Source organism: Cladophialophora psammophila (assembly GCF_000585535.1).
Source record: "Cladophialophora psammophila CBS 110553 chromosome Unknown aczJe-supercont1.2, whole genome shotgun sequence".
In the NCBI taxonomy this organism is placed as follows: domain Eukaryota; kingdom Fungi; phylum Ascomycota; class Eurotiomycetes; order Chaetothyriales; family Herpotrichiellaceae; genus Cladophialophora; species Cladophialophora psammophila.
In genome coordinates, this window is record NW_006912923.1 from 1,419,186 (window position 1) to 1,433,351 (window position 14,166).

Sequence of the window (14,166 nt, forward strand, 5' to 3'; positions counted from 1 at the left end):
TTATGCCTCTTCTGGATACTTGAATTTCCTCCTTCTACGTAAAACAAGCGAAAGTCTGTCAGAGACTCGAAGCCCTGGAGGCGGATGATCACGAATTGCGAATTGTCGTCGATCTCTCTGCCTCAAATCTCGACTGCGGCAGATATAGAGCCGATCTTGACTCCGGAGCAAAAGACGAGAATGATGGTTTGCACGAAGACTGCACAACAACTTGGGGATTTCGTCTCAGCGAGTACTTTTACTTATCTGAAACAGTCTGGGGAACTGTACCCAGCACCCTCTGTCTATGTCAAAGCGGGATCAAGCTCGAACTTTTCCCCGTTGCGGGTGCATCGAGCATGACATTCCCCGTTCCCCTTCCTTGTCAGCCAATACCCAGTGTGGGTGACCTCGAAGGAGGATTTCTTTATTCCGTGCTCTGGATCCTCTGTACGACCACCCACGGTCACAATGGCCATTGAGTGGCTTGATGTTGCTGCAAGAAATTTCTAATTCCCCAGAATCAACCGTCCCAGTCCGCCCCTCTATCTCTACGGACTATTGAGACACCGTCCATTCACGTGGCCGCACATTGAAGGAATCGTCTCATGGGGCAATGGGAAGGTTGGGGCACAGGTGGGCAGGCCGCCGATTACTACTGCGAATTATTGTGGCTTGACCTACACGTATTAGCGAGACGGCAATTCAGTCCAGCCTCTTCGCGAATTCAACGCCAAACCACGTGAAGCCGTTGAGATGTTCGGCGAACGCCGACGACCTCTCTAAGTACTGGGTACGTGAGTTACTGCAAATGACGTGGGTTATTTGATTCTCATATAATCCTTCATAGAGCAGCCCTCTACGGAGTATTTCTTCAGTCGAGTCTTGGAGGTCACGCAGTTGACTAAGACAAAAAGACAATTCTTGTCATGGCGTCTCTTCCACCAACCTCAACTCTACCCACACTGGACGCCGAACAAAGGACACAAGTTCTCGACACCCTCTTCGAACCATGTCTTCAACTGCACACATTATCCGTCAGCTTACTGCGGGAACAGTCATTCCCATCCTACGAGTCACTCATCGAGGCCGTGGGCGAGCAGTTGCTAGAACTCCACCGGTCAAACTTAGAGACCGATCATAAGTGGCTGGAAGCCATATTGTCCGCCCATCCGCGTCTAGGTGAGAAACAGGTTGAAAGTGAGCAGAGTCGTAAGGAGCAGGCGCAATTGAATCAAGGTGGAGCCGACGAAGCAGAGAAGTTGGCAGACATGAACAGGAAATACGAAGACAGGTTTCCGGGCCTAAAATACGTGTATGGCTTCCCACTTTCTCTTAATGCGGCTGTCTCGAGTTTCTCCATGCATCCCCAGTGTCCAATGGCTCTCGTGATTATTGATGAGACTACAACAGGGTCTTCGTGAACGGACGAAGTCGTCCTATCATCATGGAAGACATGCAGAGGCGGATAGACCGAGGAGATATCCAGCTGGAAAAGCAAGAGGGCATCCAGGTAGGCAGTACATCTTCTGCTGGACTTGCGCAACCCCAGTGAAGTCAAAATTGGCTGACCCGAGCTCGTCTTCCTGCCAAAAGGCCATGTGCGACATCGCCAAGGACCGCGCGAAGAAGCTGGGTGGTTGATGTCAAAGGCGAATATTTTGTACCGCGTTGCCAGAGACCATCATAGGCTTCGGATAGATACACTTCATGGCTCGAAGAGAGCAGGAATACCTTTTTTTGTCGATCCCGAACCACTAGATTACCCTCTGCGAAGAAGCGGACATGCTACCTCCTTATGTTCGACGACCTCCTCCTAATCACGAATAAGGTATAGAAATTGCACAAGCCTTTCGCGGATTCAATGCCATAGCTCGAAATACATATCGGATTCCCCTTTCCGGGAGCCATCTTCTCTTTCCCCCTTCTCTCGGCTCGCTGCTTTCTCTGAGGGCTGTGCGATACACGGACCAACTGGTTCGCTTCTGACAAGCAAAGCAGACCCCCGGGAGCGAGACTGATGAAAGTCGAGGCCATGACCGGTTCACGTTACGTGTAATTAATTCATCGGCGTAGGACAGTCGCGTTCCAGTTATTGTTCCCTGAACCTGAGCTGGACCAGGAGGATTGCCTGGCGCCACAGACTTATCGTATAAAAGTTGCTCCAATGTGCAAACCACCCCGATTGATCAATTTTGGCTCGGCCCTCCGCCACCTTGTACCGGTGTTCATCGACAAGCGTGATCCCGGGGTTCCAGGCCCCTCCCAAAGGCCCCAAAGTGAAAAAGAGTCCAAGTTTTCAGAAGCTCCAAGCATCCAAGCGTCTTAGGAAATCAAGGCACTTCAATCCCTTAGCTGCCCCAATGTTCAGGGATTTACGGAAGTGACATTCCCTCATCTACTGGTCAGTTTCTTCCTCTCATCGCCACTGTCTTCATCTTCCCCATCGCTCCATTCAATCCCGTCATCGCCAACCGCAAAGATGGTCTCTCCATCCAACGACATCCTCGATTGGGGCTGATTAGGTGGCTTGGAAGGCGGCGGTGCCTGGCTGCTATTCTGAAGCGCAGGTGCCGGGGAAGGCCTCCTCGCTGAAGATGGTTCGTTGGCGATTGCGTCAGCGAGGGAGGTCGCCGCTCCGCCTCTGTCTGCCGAAGGAGGGACTGCTCTTTCTTGGTCTTTTCGCGCGTTGGCGGCTTCCTCATCGTCATCCTCGATGGAGTCGGCGATGCTGCGGATCTCGAAACCGTCGTCATCTTGGGCGAGCTAGAAAGTAGAAAAACGTGTTAGCCGAACCATGATCTTTCACGGGGAGCCCATGTAGAGAGAGAAAGAGTATGGGATAACTCACCTCGTCACTCATTGCAAATCGTCGGTTATTCGCTGTCGGCCTCCACAGATATGCAATGAACGCGATGTTGAATAAATACACGATATTCAGCCATCCATCCAGCACAAACCATCTCGTCTGCCAATGCTCCGGCACAAAGTTCGCGGCTCCCGACCCGGCCAACGCGAAGCTATTGATGAAGAAAAAGGCAAAGATAACCAGTACACTCCCCAGAATGCACCATGATAATTTCTTGTACATCATCGCCTTGGTTTTTTGTTTGCGGTCGATAAGATCTTTTATCGTGACGTTGAGGGAGGATAATGTCCACACATAAAAAGCTGTCATGGTGCCTGCGAGAGGCAGGATGACGAAGAGAATTAGGGGACCGACAGATTCGGGGGTGACGGCCATAGAGGCGATGGCATAGATGACCCCGAAGACGAAGTGTGCGGCGGCCAGGATGCGGACGTAGATCATTGTCCTCCCCAAGGAGGGCTTCACCACCCCATAGCCCATGCAGACGATCAGGAGGAGGAAGAAAGAGAAGGAGTTTCGCCCAGCGTTGAGGATGGAGACGATGATCATGAAGACTTTGTTGAGAGCATTGTTGCCGTGACTATTTTGATAGTCGTAGAATCCCCACGTCATGAGCTGTTCAACGATGAGGAATATGATGATGGCAGTGATGTAGTTTTGCACCGGGAGGATATCGGAACGGTTCTGGAAGTAGAGGAAAGCCCAGAACACACCCAGCACCGCGTAGACAATAGTGAGGCCGCCGTAGAATGGGAGTTTTGCTATTTGAGCCGCCGGCAGCTCACCGTATGCGTTCCTGAACTCCACCACGCCATTATACTCGTGATCTGAGAAGGCGTACGTCGAGACGCAATAGTACCCCGTTCGACGGATCGGGTAGTTGATGGCCTTGGGGTCTTTCAAATGGATTGCTTCGTTGGATATCGGGTTTCTCGAGGCCTCTGTGGCATTAGGAGCCAGTATGAAAGCGCCAATATCCTTCTCTTCACATAAATCCTGTGCCACGGCGTCGGCGGTGCATATTGTCTCAAGATCTCGGTAGGATTCACCGCCCGGTAGCATCCTGCCTATCAAAGGCTCATCTTGCCATTCGAATATTATGAGGCTTGCGATCGGGTCTGAGTCGTCTTCGGTGTGGTCCGGAAGGAACTTGACAAGGATGAAAGGATCTATTGAGCCGCCCCAAGATTTCCGACTGTACATCCCTGAGCACCGCTGGCGATGTTCGTCATCTTGTTTCTAGTCACGGTCAGCGGAGAGAGCACTGAACAACATGGCTGTCTCCAATTCTCACAATCTGAACTTCATTCCCGGCGACGATTGCTGCGAGGTATGCCAGGAGGCCAAGTGAAGGCACCCATCGGCGCATGGTGTAGGCGGAACTGTTACAGGCGGAACAGATACAAAGAGTCGACGGCAAAGTAAATGCAGAACACTCTCGATTCGGGGGTCCGAACTGCTTTAGTCAGGGCGCATGTCAGGAGGAAGGGAAGGGCATTCTGTGTTGTTGGAAGGAAAGTTACGCCCGTTCGCGATGTTGTGAACGGGACATGTACAACATGCGAGGTCACGTATTATTATCGGAGACATTTTAGGCTCCGCCACAGCGCAGCCGCTTCACCAACCACCCATCAAGCCAAAATCAATCTACCACTCAGAGAAGTTCCAAGGATAGCAATGGCTTATGTATATCATGGAGACCTGCTTGATATTCGGGCACCAGTCATTACTAAGATTTCTGATCTCTGCCTTGAAATGGGTCTGTGGACTGAGTCCAGAGCCCAAGCTTTCAAAAAGCGGCAAGCCAGATCAGGGTCTGATCGGGAATGCTTCGAGTCTGTGGTGCCTCCGAGAAGCTAAGCTGCCTCATACTTGTCCACCTTCTTTGCGTGCTGACTGTTACTCCTTGAACTTGGTCTTCCCTATCAGGCTTCTTGCAGTCTCACACCATATGAGCGGTCCCAGAAATTCAGCATCCTCCTTACACGCTTGGCTCTCGTCGCAATCCAAGACGTCATTGATGGTCTTCAAAAGCTCGCTTGCCGCTGTGCGATTGCTTGTTAGTGTTACAATCTGGCGGGCCCAACCGTAGAAGAAAACTGAAGCGTTGATCGGGGTAAGTCTTAATCTGTCCCTTGTACGGGCAGCTATGGACGTAGGAAATGACTTGCATAATTCAGCATTCAGCGTCATCGAGGTAGAGTCTGAGCCAAAGAGCGTGTTCACGTCGAAGTTGACAACTTTGACAGGGAAGAGTACCTCTGTCGGGACGGCGTGCATTGATAGTTCACTAAAGGCCTGCCTCAGGGTCGATGCAGGCTGATCTCTGTATGGCCCTTCGCCTAGCAGGATTTCGGCGCGGCTTAACTCACTCGGCGTCCCCATGCAGTGAACTATCTCTCGCATCCGCTGAGAAGCGTGTAGAGTACACTCTAGATTTCGCGTAGCAAGGAGAGGATAGATTCTCTCAGATAGCATTGGTGATAATTCTTCAGCCTCGATTTGATTCACAATCGCTTTGTGATAGGTCTCCGATTTGCCCGCAAAGGTTGACAACAGTTGATGGCGTGGGAAATTTGATATGTCAGAGATCAGTGCCAGAAGTATCGTGCAATCCACGTTGATGGTGCTGGTCAAGGGAACAGTCGCGACGGTGGGCATCAGGCTGTCGAGATCAAGCTGCCGATCCTCACTGGGTTTGTACATATCGGTGTTGCATTGAACGATGGCGCCAGTTGCACGCAAGTCGGCAAGAAAAGCATCCACGTCAGGGGAGATACCTTCGCGAATCTTTGGTAGGACAAGCTGAATCTGTGGATGCCGAAATTGGACTCTGACTTCTTGGGCTGCAATCTTGAGGTCTTCAGCAAGTCGCACAAGTTCAAGCTTACTCGTCCTCGTGCCACCACGGTCAGTTTCAGGAACCTGGCCGCCTTCTGTATTGCCGTCTTCGCCAATATCTCCGTACTTTTCCCAGCCTTCCTTGGCCATTTCGAACAGAAGCCGTTTCTCCGTCAAAGTCGAGATTTTGATCCATTGCAATCCGTTGTCAGCAACGATGTCTACCAAGGTCTCTTTCTTTTGCACGTCCTTCGAAACACCTGTGCGGCTTACCGATCTCTCATCGTGATTTGTTCTACTCGCCACGCAGTCCTTTCCTGCAAAGAACATTTTCTTGCCCAACGCAGTAACATGGCGGCATGATTTCGCCATATCCCAGACCGCTTCATAAAAGGGCAGGTTAGAGCTTCTTAGCGCGTGCAATTGTGGACCTTCCTCATCTTGCTGACTTGTGGCGGCGATAATATTCTGGGAGGTGCTCTGGGAAGTTGCAAATTCACGTCCTATTTTTTCCAATAGTTTTACCTCCGACTCGACACCTCGCTTAAATCCTCGGATTTCAACTTGTTGTTGTTTGCCCCGTGCTTTGAGTCGAGCCTGATATAACCGGAATTCCTGTAGCAAGGCGCTGGCACGGATTTGAAGACTCCGGAGCAGGTCGGCAGAGGTCAGCCGGGAAGGGTTGCTCCCACTGTAATCGTCCAGGACAAACATTGATTCGCTGCTCGTTGATTTGGGGGAATTGATCGCTTGCCCAGTAAAGGAACAAGGAAATATCCAAAGGGGAGAGGGGTGCTTTGGGAGCTCTTGCAAAGGTCATGATTTTCAAGTAAACCTGCTCGCCTGACTCAGGCTGCGGAGTAGGAATACCGAGGCGCATTTTCATTGGCGGAACCAACCGCACGCCAAGCCTTTGCAACACTCAGCCTGCTCCGCGAAAGCACCTTGAGCATCGTGGAGCACTCTCTAGGCCTCCCTAGGCCATATGGCCAAAACGTACTTGGTCGCCAGGTCTCGCTCGGCGCGTGCTGTGTCAGCTGTGCGGGCTGTTTTTCATAGTTCGGGGTTCTTGATCTGGTCGCCTGGTAACCACATGCACACTTTGGTGTCGGCAGTCACGAGCATGTTGTATCGAGGATTGCATTGTACGACTGGCGCCTTGATTCCTCGACTCGTCAATCGAACCAGGGGCTCCAGTCGAACATCGGCGACATTCTGGGTATCCCAGACAAGTAGGTCCGGCTGATCGCCAGCCCCACCAACGACATACCTCCCATCTTGTGTGAAGCAAACATCTCCTTGACCGAGAGGTTTTCCTGATGTCGACACAGGAGCAGCCCGTCCAGTCCCTGCGGTCTTCCCTAGGAGAAATGATTTGACCTTTCCGTCAAAGGCGTCCAGCACAAAGTGACCGTGATAGTCGGTACCCAGAAGCATATTTTTGCCGTCGTTCGAGAACTCCAATTTTGTCCATGCACGCCCCTTTGTGGTTGGGGTATACCTGTCCTCCGCTTCCGCCATGTCAAAAGTAGCAAAGGGGGCTTTGTCAAAGTTTCGAACATCGTACAGAAGGATAGAGGATGTGGATTGCGACGCTATCGCCATGATCTGAGCAGAGGGGTCGTAGGCTGCGAGATAGGGAGTAACTAGTTTCAGTTTTCCCTGAGGACTTCTGGAATTGAGATCCCACAAACAAACCATGTCATCATTACCGCATGATAAGAACTGGTCGTTGCCTGGAGACAGGGCTATGCAAGTGACTTGTGCGGTATGAGCAGTAAAGTAGCGAACGAAGCTCTCGTTGTGGAGTTCCAACAAGCGTAAAGAGTCGTCTTGCTTCGTACTTGCGAATAGAACGTTGCGCGGATGGTGAGTAAATCGAGCCAGATGTATGCCATACTTCTTGCTGGGTATAGTCTTGGTTCTCTTGCCCTCTTTAATATCATAGACATGCATCGTCTCGTCGTCGGAGGCTGCGACCAGGAACTCGCCCATATCATCGAAATCAAGGGATGTGACACGACTCTCAACCCCATCTGAGCGAGTGGAACCGGGAAATTGCTACGGATGATTAGCAGAATACAAGAAGGTAGAGAAGGAGTACCCACTCTTGCAGGCCGGTATTGCTTGATCACATCGTGGACTTTCTGCTGTGGAAGAGCGGCCATGGCTAACGAGAAGATGGAAGATTTGGGCAGTGCAACAGCCTGCGCATCGACGAGCGAACGACTCCAATGCAAGCGCGGATGCGTGAGTCTCAGGAGAGGAGGAAAAGCAATGTCAAAGCATGAGAGAAAGGTCGTATGATGGTGGCTCTAAAGTAGTGACCCTCTGGAACGGATGTATCTCATAAAATGAAAATTGCTATTTACGAAATCAACGGCCCTGGCGGCTCAGGGCTGGTAGGGCTGGTTAGAGATGGTCCCCGCCCGAGATCGAAGAAACCCTTCGGCAAACTGTGGCCCAAAAGGCCGATCAAGCCTCCCTGTTAATAGCCGCGAGTTTTAATTAACCCCCTGGGCGATCCGCCGAGCTGGGCTACTCCAATCCCCAAAGCTGACTCAAGTAATCAAGGGTCTCGCTGGTGTTGCTCTTCAAAAAACTCCGACGTCGCTTCTGCGTAAGAATCCTCTGCGTGGTCAAACTTTTTTTGTCTACATGGCAGAGGGTCGCACGCGCAACCTCTGACAGTTGCTGACCCGCCACCGCTTGTCTCTTCTCGAAGGCTTTCTCATCTAGGAACATGTTGCGCTTTGTCACGCCGTCTCTGCAATAAATTTACGGCAGGCCTAGGTATCAAGGGAAGAGAGCTAGCCATTCGACCAACTCGGCACTCGACCATGTCAACGACAACCGGCGCATTCGTTGCCGGCGGCATTGCTGCTTGCGGTGCTGTCACCGCGACACATCCCTTTGAAACAGTCAAGATCAGGTTACAGCTTCAAGGAGAATTACAATCCAAAGACGTCGCAGTCAGGAAATACCGAGGCGTCTTCCACGGGGTCGGGGTCATCCTAAAAAACGAAGGATTGAAAGGAATCTACAGAGGGATTGGAACTGCATACATCTACCAGATACTGTTGAACGGCTGTCGATTGGGATTTTACGAGCCACTGAGAGCGGCATGCACCAAGCTCATCTACAAAGACACCAATGTTCAATCTCTCGGTATCAACATTTTTTCCGGCGCGGCGTCTGGTATCCTGGGGGCTATGGCAGGCTCACCTTTCTTTCTGGTCAAGACTAGACTACAATCATATTCTCCCTCGTTGCCTGTGGGCACGCAGCATAAATACCGCAATGCTTTTGACGGACTGTCCCAGATCTACAAAGCAGAAGGGGTGAGAGGTCTATACCGAGGCATGGGCGCATCGATGGTCAGAACCGGCGCCGGAAGTTCAGTCCAGCTGCCGACATATTTCTTTGCGAAGAGACGCTTAATACGCCATTTCGGCATGGAAGATGGCCCTGCACTGCATTTGCTGAGCTCAACTGCCAGCGGCTTTGTTGTCTGCGTCTTTATGCATCCACCGGTACGTTTGTCTTGATCCATCCATACTCTGTTTTGCTTCAAGTGTTAATCCACGACACAGGATACCGTCATGGCGCGATTGTACAACCAGCATGGCAATCTCTACAATGGTATTTTCGACTGCCTCTGGAAGACTATTTCAACGGAGGGTGTGCTCAGCGTCTACAAAGGCTTCACAGCACACCTGGCTCGAATATTGCCGCATACCATCCTCACATTGACACTAGCGGAGCAGACAAACAAGCTCATACGAGGAGTCGAAAGCAAGATCCTACCGAAATCCCTCAAGGAGAAGCTTTGACATGGAGGATCTGACTCGAGCCGACTTAGCGTTGCATTACACGGCGTTGCTTGGGAGAGGCATTCATCCACAGCTTGAGAGTTTGAGGAACATGTTTTCTGTAATCAAGGCGGATCCCGCATTGGTCCAAGCATCTGGAGGTTGCTGTGTTCATATATCACAATCAAAGTGAAATTGACATCTTGACCTGGGCATATCGTGTGTCCTAAAGAGGAGCTTTCTGTACCCTGGACATTTTTGTCAGAATGTCATGGTGACAATGATGCATATCGCCTAGAAATATCCTGGTATCGGGCTGGCTGAGCTTGCCAATAGCGACATTCCTTTGGCAGGTTTTTTCTAGAAGAGATGAATTGAAGGCTGTGTTGCTGGCTCGGTACAGTGCCCGGTCGGCTTTAGATCCTCACATACTAGCAGGCGCGATTCAGTGCAAAGGCTGGGCGCTGGCGAGACCGATCTCGGACGGCCGCTGGGTAGATACCCATAACTCGCCACCTATTACATACCTAGCTCGCTAGGCATGCACCCCTGCTCGCCCAACACCTATTCGGTGCGTACTCGACGGGCACAGGCGGCAAAGGGACAGAGCAACGTCATTATTAGATCGGATCGGATCACATGTACAGACAGAGATTCCCACGCCACGTGAAAGTTTTACACAAACTTCAGGCAGCTGTCTGGCAGAATGGGGTAAGATGGGTGAAATGGCTAATGGGAAAGGGCCTTCTCTCAAGCCCATCTGAAGACATTGTTCGGCATTCCGTAAGAAGTCCACTTGGCGAAGACTCTGCGGTTGCAATCACGGTGCATTGTTGTGATGGAGTGGATCAACTCTGGTCAACTTCGGCGCAGACCAGCACTGGGGTGGCCTTTAGCCCCAGCCCGCCAGAACACGCATAACACGCTCGCTCACCTTGTCGCGGTCCACGCTCTAGCGCGTCCGGCTTAAATACACCCAGCAACCAGTTTACATCTCTTTCCCATTGACATTTCTCTTTCACCTTTGCACTCAACAACCACGGCCACTTCTCTCTTATCTTGCCTAACTACTACCGCCTCTTTGTTCTCTTGTTGCTTCTATTGCATCATTGAACAATGACGACCCAGCTTACGCCGTCGAAACAGGTACGTTTGCCACTTGCATCATCTACTTTGCTCGACCTATACATTAACTAACATATACGCGCAGGCGGCTGCAAGCCTTGAGAGCCTCAAGGTCAAGGACAGTCCTGTCAAAAAGCTCAACTTCAATGCAGAGGACAAGGAAAACATGCCTGTCGCCCTCGAGTCCACCGAGCCCACGGCCAAACCTGAGTCAGAGATCGAGAAAGAGCCTGCCACAGAAGCAAAGGAGAAGATTGAGCAGCCCCAGGTCCCCAAGACCCCCAAAGAGCTTGAAGCCGAGGAGCCTTTGCTACAAGAGAACCCTCATCGCTTCGTCCTCTTCCCTCTGAAGTATCATGAGATAGTACGTGTCGTGCCAGCTAGCACAGTCCCTCTATGTCTTTTCCCAATCACGCCACTTGATCCATCTGGAGAGCTTCACAACTAACGCCCTCTCACAGTGGAATATGTACAAACGTGCAGAGGCCAGCTTCTGGACGGCGGAAGAAGTCGATCTCTCCAAAGACCTTCACGACTGGCACAACCGCCTCAACAATGACGAACGCTATTTCATCTCCCACGTCCTTGCTTTCTTCGCTGCATCAGACGGCATAGTTAACGAGAACCTCCTCGAGCGCTTCAGTGCCGAAGTGCAAGTACCAGAAGCCCGTTGCTTCTATGGGTACGCAGTTTCCTCTCGCCTCTTATGGTCACAACGCTAATGGGTGGGAAGGTTCCAAGTCATGATGGAGAACATCCACTCGGAGATGTACAGTCTTCTCATTGACACATATGTGAAGGATCCCAAAGAGAAGACATATCTCTTTGACGCCATTGACACAATTCCATGCATTCGCAAGAAAGCAGACTGGGCTTTGCGATGGATCGCAGATAAAGAGTCGAGCTTTGCCCAGCGATTGGTGGCTTTTGCAGCCGTCGAAGGCATCTTCTTCTCTGGATCCTTTGCAGCGATCTTCTGGCTAAAGAGCAAGGGCCTCATGCCCGGCCTCACTTTCTCCAACGAGCTTATCTCCCGTGATGAGGGTATGCACACGGACTTTGCATGCCTGTTGATGCAACATCTCAAGCACAAACCCGACCCAAAACTCATCGAAAACATCATCACCGAAGCTGTCAAGATTGAAAAAGAGTTTCTCACTGATGCACTCCCCGTCTCATTGTTGGGCATGAATTCGAAGCTCATGTGTCAATACATCGAGTTTGTCGCCGACCGCCTGCTCCTCGCCCTGGGCAACAAACGATACTTCAACGCCCAGAACCCATTCCCATTTGTAAGTACTTTCCTATGAACCCCCCTTTTGAAGGACTCAAATGCTAATTGTATAAAATCTTTAGATGGAGAACATCTCTCTTGCCGGCAAGACAAACTTCTTCGAGAAGCGCGTCGGCGACTATCAAAAGAGCGGTGTTATGAGTTCAACCAACAAAAAGGCAGAGGAGAAGTCCACGTCCCCCAAGGAGGAGAAGACAGAGGACGAAAGCAACGGCATCAGTTTTGACGAAGACTTTTAGATCATATCGGATCTCTCACGACCATATCTTTTTCCTGTTTGTTCCAGGCGTCTCATCGGTACACGAAGGAAGGAAACCTGGAAGGTGGCTCATCCTTTCTACACTTGTTATACCCATTTTCCACACCCGTCATTGTTATCAAGAACGGCAATGGCAGGTTCAAACGGTCCTCGGCAAAGAAGGCAGGTGTATGGCTAGTTTCTGCTGAACTGTTTTGAGAACGGTGTGCCTTTTTCCACATATGCATATGTCGGCTAGAGAGGGTCTGGTGGGTCCTGCTTTTTGGTTAATCATGAAGAATTCATAGCGCGGTGAACGGGAAGGCTGTACGAGATACATACTAGTGCTCTGAACGAGAAATACAACCATAACTGGAATTGCTTTGTTCTTATCTCACATAATTTCGTTCGCAAATGCAGGGAGAAAAGGCCCAGCCTTACATTGACCCCCCGTTAGAAGCGAGCCTTGTCGGCTCGGTCAATATTTGATCCGCAGCGCTGGCATGAAAATGCCTGCGAGACCATCACTGCTTGAATGCTTCAACATTCTCTCCTGGAGGACGATTTCAATCCACGACGCCATAGCCGGCGAGCGCTTTGGGCCGTCTATTGGCGTCTTCCGGAATTGTTCAATCCATAATCTCTTGTTCCTGTCAAGTGTGAGGATCGTGATAATCTTTCTTCAACTGTTGATCTTGACTGGCACTCGTCATGTTTCCAACAGTAACCATGGTGCATAGCCAAGCGGACCATTCAAGAGCAAATGGAAATCAGAGGGATTCGAAACCAGATGGCTCAACATAGACTTCACTTCTTCCCTTTCTTCTTCTTCCCCTTCCCAGCTCCTGCGCCGTGCGTCACAGTCGGCGGGGCTGTCACGACCTTCTCCTCAACCTTGGTCGTCACAGCACTTGATCCAGCGTCGATATCCATCTTATCTCCATCCCCCGCCGTCCCAGCTCCTGTCACTGCAGAAACAGCCGCAGCAGGCATTTCGATGACCTCGCCCTTAGCCAATCTTCCTAATCCGTTCAGCAATCTCCCAACCTCTGCCGCCTTGTCGGTTTGGTATTTTAAGCATATTCCGCTGTCTGGGTGGTATGTTTTCAGAGTGAGGACGGCAGAACGCTCCCGCTTGCTCTGGGGTTGTGATGAGGCAGGGACAGCAGCTGTTGCTGTTGAGGCTGTTGTGGACTGCCCAGAAGCAGGATCATCTTTCCCTTTGGATCCCTCAGGGTTCGACTTGGCTTTTGTATTGGGTTTTCGAGGCAGAGCGTATTTTGTCGTGATTCGTGCTGAAGGGTACGCTTGGATGAGGAGCGAGGACTGGTGCAGGTAGGTATGCAGATCTGTGAAGTAGGTCATCTCTGGCCTCAGACACGCCCCGTGTCTTCTTTTCCTTGGCCCTCAGGATGGAAACCCTTGTCGTGCGAAAACTCGTGGGGGGATGTGGTGTGATCGATTTTCGCGCAAGGTGTGATCTTGCAAACTCTCAGTCGGTAGGTATGGTGGGTATGTTTCGAACAATGACGTCACTGAGCTTCCGTTGTCATCTGTCAGCTAATCTCATTTCGCGCACTTCAAAAAGGCATCTCTGGGAACATCGGTTCGGTGTCTAACTGCTTCAATTAGTGAAATAAAGAAACATAGATGCGGGGCGTTGTGAACACACCGGAAACCGGAATTCGGAAAATGTCTTGGCGGCGTGTGGGCGAAAGGAAACAGGTATATCAATTGGTCGACAGCGAGGTCACGTGTTTGATGAAGTAACTACGGCCGCCTTTACCCGACACGATATACGACCGACCTATCAGCTATTTCTCCGGACTTCGGAGATGTAGCGAACCCGACCATATCATACGACAGCAAATGTGCTCCAATATGAATTTCAATGTTCTGGCCATTGTCAGAAGACTGAAAATACCGGGGAGAAAAACTATGTACCATGGGCTTACAGTCGGAGGCATTGCGGCCGAGGCTAATTATGCAGTCCCTGAGCGATTTGGCG

General features: G+C 51.0%; 7 protein-coding genes across 7 annotated transcripts; 3 read left to right on the forward strand and 4 right to left on the reverse strand.

Moving 5' to 3' along the window:
* Positions 1-908: 908 nt before the first annotated feature.
* Positions 909-1,623, forward strand: A1O5_01853 (uncharacterized protein; the record flags this gene model as incomplete). The annotated part of the gene is made up of 3 exons (XM_007742469.1): positions 909-1,294; positions 1,393-1,492; positions 1,576-1,623. 3 exons carry the CDS (start codon positions 909-911, stop codon positions 1,621-1,623), a joined length of 534 nt encoding a protein of 177 aa, XP_007740659.1.
* A 750-nt stretch (positions 1,624-2,373) lies between these two features.
* Positions 2,374-4,217, reverse strand: A1O5_01854 (uncharacterized protein; the record flags this gene model as incomplete). The annotated part of the gene is made up of 4 exons (XM_007742470.1): positions 2,374-2,538; positions 2,644-2,745; positions 2,831-4,087; positions 4,143-4,217. The coding sequence occupies 4 exons, from the start codon at positions 4,215-4,217 to the stop codon at positions 2,374-2,376; spliced, it is 1,599 nt and encodes a 532-aa protein (XP_007740660.1).
* Positions 4,218-4,747: 530 nt separating this feature from the next.
* On the reverse strand, positions 4,748-6,403 carry A1O5_01855 (uncharacterized protein; the record flags this gene model as incomplete). The annotated part of the gene is made up of 1 exon (XM_007742471.1): positions 4,748-6,403. The coding sequence occupies one exon, from the start codon at positions 6,401-6,403 to the stop codon at positions 4,748-4,750; it is 1,656 nt and encodes a 551-aa protein (XP_007740661.1).
* Positions 6,404-6,742: 339 nt separating this feature from the next.
* Positions 6,743-7,857, reverse strand: A1O5_01856 (uncharacterized protein; the record flags this gene model as incomplete). Its single annotated transcript, XM_007742472.1, has 2 exons — positions 6,743-7,750; positions 7,798-7,857. 2 exons carry the CDS (start codon positions 7,855-7,857, stop codon positions 6,743-6,745), a joined length of 1,068 nt encoding a protein of 355 aa, XP_007740662.1.
* A 672-nt stretch (positions 7,858-8,529) lies between these two features.
* A1O5_01857 (solute carrier family 25, member 46) lies at positions 8,530-9,522 on the forward strand (the record flags this gene model as incomplete). Its single annotated transcript, XM_007742473.1, has 2 exons — positions 8,530-9,222; positions 9,283-9,522. 2 exons carry the CDS (start codon positions 8,530-8,532, stop codon positions 9,520-9,522), a joined length of 933 nt encoding a protein of 310 aa, XP_007740663.1.
* Positions 9,523-10,617: 1,095 nt separating this feature from the next.
* On the forward strand, positions 10,618-12,159 carry A1O5_01858 (ribonucleoside-diphosphate reductase small chain; the record flags this gene model as incomplete). Its single annotated transcript, XM_007742474.1, has 5 exons — positions 10,618-10,647; positions 10,712-10,990; positions 11,088-11,308; positions 11,360-11,918; positions 11,983-12,159. The coding sequence occupies 5 exons, from the start codon at positions 10,618-10,620 to the stop codon at positions 12,157-12,159; spliced, it is 1,266 nt and encodes a 421-aa protein (XP_007740664.1).
* Positions 12,160-12,965: 806 nt separating this feature from the next.
* A1O5_01859 (uncharacterized protein) lies at positions 12,966-13,523 on the reverse strand (the record flags this gene model as incomplete). Its single annotated transcript, XM_007742475.1, has 1 exon — positions 12,966-13,523. One exon carries the CDS (start codon positions 13,521-13,523, stop codon positions 12,966-12,968), a length of 558 nt encoding a protein of 185 aa, XP_007740665.1.
* Positions 13,524-14,166: the final 643 nt, after the last annotated feature.